Raw genomic sequence first — 4,155 nt, forward strand, 5'->3', positions numbered from 1 at the left:
CAACTTTGATATTGAAAGAAACAAAAATATCTAACATTCCTTAAAAACTCTTTATCCTCAAATAAATGATTGCTAGGGTGCCACTGAATAAAGAGAATTAACATAGTCTTCAAACTATTAACAAAGCAATCTTTTACGATTTATCTATATATATATATATATATATGCTAGTGCTAACCAAAAAATGTGTTGAAGGCATCTTTTCTAAAAGACTTATCGCCGTCGCAATTGACGACGCTATTCTCAAACCAAGCCAAGTCAAGTAAAGCATCGGGCCTTGTCACGTGTATTTGATTCATGTTTTTTTCATCCTTCCCAGAACAGTAAGTTGGGAACTCTGTGCCTAGTTCGTGCTTTATATTATGATCTGCCAAAACAAGAACATAATTTATTCATTAAATAAGTGCATATACAGATAGTCCATGTTGACAAACACAATTAAAAGGGTTTGACTAATAAATAATGATATATGCTAAGGTAAAGTATGTTTTTTGTTCTCAGCATTTTCGATTTTTTTTAAAATATCCTTAACGTTTAGTTTTATTCAATTTCTTCTTTAATGTTTTCAATATGTGTCAAAATTACCAGGTGAAAACTCAGGTGAAATCGATTTCACGTGAAGTCGACTGCACCTGAGTTCGACTGCACCTGAGTTCCACCAAATTACCAATGAACTTTAATTTCATATAAAACTTTAGGAACAAAATTAAAAATTTTTAAGGATAGTTTTGACACAAATTAAAAACATTTGGGACAAAATTGCATGAAATTAAACGTTAAAGATATTTTTAAAAAGGTAAAAACTCAGATGCGACTGTCTGTCGTTAGATAACAATTTAGTCAAATTTGTTAAATCATCTAACAACTTTCGGTTATCAACTTCATGTAAAAATATCTGCACCTGAGTTTTCACCTCTTGAAAAATATCGCAAACCTTAAAGACAAAAAATATACTTTACTCTATGCGAACTAACCCTGAATAGTTTCAACCCATTGAGGTCCGTCCGGTGAGCACATGGTTAGAACGGAAGCAGAAGATTGAGCCAAGGGGGAATACGGCTCCCCTGATTCATCCCATTCCGGCTTACACTTGACTGCTTCATCTGGTGTTTCTTGCACTTGAAAATGCTTTGTTGACTGATACATTATTGGTTCCAACAAACCGCTGCTCAAGGTATCAACAGACTCAAGTGAAGGAAGTGGGGAAGCAGGTGTGTCCCAAATGCCTTGTTGAGTCTCTAAGTATTGGAGTGAAGGGAGCTCCAACTTCATGCCTCCGGATAGAGGCATAGAAGATGAAGAAGAACAACAAGTATTGCCATTTAAGGGATCGCCATGAAACTGGTTGGTAATTTCATCAGACATGTAATCTTCTTCATATACCGGTGCATACTGCATTATTTCTGCTGATTCCCGAAGGCGCTTCGCAGGATGCATGATAGGAAACATGTTGTAACCATAGGATGAATCTGAACTCTGTTCAAACATGCTGTTTTCAGGCATGTCAAAAATTGATGGATCCTCGGGGATCTTAACATGTTTGAAATCTAACTCCGGTATATTCAACGTGTCTGTTTGTGAAAGATCGTCATGCTGGTTGACTCCGTCTGTCAACCTGCCAACATTTTGACTTTCTTGATTTCCATGCATCACCCGCAAGCATATGTCAGGAGGGTAGATTGGTAAACCAGACCGCTGCATTCTTTTAATTCTTGTGTTCCAATAGTTCTTTATCTCATTGTCCGTACGCCCAGGCAGCTGAAACAAATCTTTTTGTTAATTAAATAATAAAAAATAATAAATTTTAGAAAAAAACTCAAAACAGTCGCTGACAATTATCTCGAAAGACGAGATTCTTGACAAAAAACAATTATCTTGGGAGTCTCATTGTCCTTTCGAGGTAATTGTCAGGGATCGGATGGAGTATTCACTCTAAATTTTATTGGTTTATATAATACAAATATATAGACCAAAGCAATATTTTTAGAATATTTATAAACATCAACAACATATATTCATTATTCGAAAAGACTACATATATATTTCAAAATATTCACAAACATCGAATAGCAAAGAAGAAAACATAATATTGAAAATAGAAGGATTAAAAGCTAGAAAAGTAAAGCTAAAAGGAAAACAAGAAAGCTAGGATTAAAGGCACTAAAATTAAAATAGTAAATTATTATCATAAAGCTAGAAAATATATTCAAACCTTAGTTTTCTTGTTCTCTTCTCTATGTAAATTTAGTATTGGTTCATGAGAATTCAGCTTAAAAATGTACTTTACACACAACATTTTTATTAAAATGAAACAAAAACTAAATGCAACAGTAGTTGCATGATATGAATGTTAAGATCAAACACAACATATGGATTTACAACTCGGCTTTGTGTTATTTTGATGTCAGATATTTAGATTAACACATGGGAAAAGTCTAGGGCCAGCAACTTTATTAAATTCTGGCCAACATGTAACCAGCAAAGAAAAGTGAACCATTAGATGAAATCTCACACTATTAAAATCATCATTGATGACTATTTGATAGCTACAAATCACAAAAGTTAGTGCCCCTAGCTCTCCTCTTAACATATATTAAGAACAAAACTTGGGATATATAACACATTTCATTTCATCAACAAGTATTTTTTTAGATTACAAACCTCTGCAGCCATCCGTGCCCATTTGTTTCCCATCTTAGCATGAAGCTCAATGATCCGGCGCTCTTCTTCTTCGGTGAATGCTCCCTTTTTCAAATCTGGTCTCAAATGATTTGCCCATCGTAATCGACAGCTTTTACCGCATCGAGCAAGTCCCGAATTCCTTTGAACAGCGTTCCAATTCCCCTCTCCATGCTTCGTAACGTAGTCTACTAAAATTGCATCCTCTATTGATGTCCAAGGGCCTTTCTTGAAATGACCTTCTCCTTCCGTCGTAGGCTCCTCAACTGATGATGGTGACCGACGACTTTTGGGTACTTTTCGACCATCACCCATGTTCGTCATGCTACTCATGGCTCTCAATGTGCCTACAAAAAAGTACAAGTGTTTTACCCACAATTAAGTCAGTAAAGAAGTAGAGAATCTGGAATTTTGATCTTAAAAAAATTACGATCTTTCACTGTTTATTTCATAAGTGAAATTAGGATATTTCATAAGTGAAATTTAGGGAAAATATGAGAAAAAAATTATTCAAAAGTAAGAAATCACATCTTATATTCTAAAATAAAAATTCAAAATTTAAAAGATTCAAATTCGATAGATTGCAACTCAAAATCAAATTTCTGATATTCATTAATCTAAACAAAAAAAATTGAGTAAGATGATTACTCAGGTCTGCAATCATGAAAAGCTGAAGATGCAATTATTACTTTCACAATTTTGGAAAATCCATCGTTAATTAATGATCTGGAGCATGTAAGATCTAATAAAGAGTCCGTTACTTCAATAAATTAAAAAAAAAATTGAATGTTAAGGATCAAATAACCAAAATTGTTTCAACAAGAGGATTCACCTGAATTGAACTCCAAAAAATTGACATTCACTCATCAACAAAAGAACCGCAATATCTATAACCAGCACAAATTAACATTCACTCATCACTTAGCTACTATGAGATTTTAAGGTAAGAATAACCAATAAACCATTAAGAAAAAGGACTCATTTTTAATCCGAGAGCCATAGGATAATTAAGAAGATTTGGAATCACAATGCTGAAAAAGGAGAAAAAAAAAAAAAAAGAGAAACCTAGAAGAAAATTGATACGAGGAATGACCTTGAAATTGCCGGTGTTTTTCTTTTTCTTTATTTTTTTTTTAATTTTTAATCATTGAATAAAGAAAGAGAGAGTCAAGTGTAGATCCACACATAGAGACAGAAGATAGAGTATGAGCTTACACATAGAAGAAAAGTAACAAGAGAGAAAGAAATAATTTATTTATGGAAGTACTTTAATTTGTTTGAGCTTTTTTTTTTTTTGCAGTACAAAATGTTTGAGCTTATTATGATTATTATTAGGTTTTGAATTTTAATTTTTTTATTTCATAAGTTTTGAATTTTAAATTTTGTTAATTTAATTTTTCTTTAAAATGTAAATTTAATTTGAGTTTGGATGGTGCCTTAGAAGTAGGAGGAGAATATTTGATGGCAAATGAAGAG

General features: G+C 32.9%; 1 protein-coding gene across 4 annotated transcripts; it reads right to left on the reverse strand.

Moving 5' to 3' along the window:
• LOC107635824 (transcription factor MYB65-like) lies at positions 8-4,155 on the reverse strand. 4 transcript variants are annotated; one of them, XM_021120336.1, is made up of 5 exons: positions 3,512-4,155; positions 2,662-3,026; positions 991-1,758; positions 902-913; positions 225-367 (listed from the first exon to the last, which is right to left on the reverse strand). In XM_021120336.1, the coding sequence occupies exons 2-5, from the start codon at positions 3,010-3,012 to the stop codon at positions 356-358; spliced, it is 1,143 nt and encodes a 380-aa protein (XP_020975995.1). In that variant the 5' UTR covers positions 3,013-3,026; positions 3,512-4,155; the 3' UTR covers positions 225-355. The 4 variants fall into 4 exon arrangements, with proteins under 4 accessions (XP_020975994.1, XP_016194872.1, XP_020975993.1 ...); XM_021120335.1 differs by lacking the exon at positions 902-913 and having other exon boundaries at positions 8-367; positions 975-1,758; positions 3,745-4,155; XM_016339386.2 differs by lacking the exon at positions 902-913 and having other exon boundaries at positions 9-367; positions 975-1,758; positions 3,773-4,155.

The sequence above is a fragment of the Arachis ipaensis genome, chromosome B04 (genome assembly GCF_000816755.2).
Source record: "Arachis ipaensis cultivar K30076 chromosome B04, Araip1.1, whole genome shotgun sequence".
NCBI classification, from domain to species: Eukaryota; Viridiplantae; Streptophyta; class Magnoliopsida; order Fabales; family Fabaceae; genus Arachis; species Arachis ipaensis.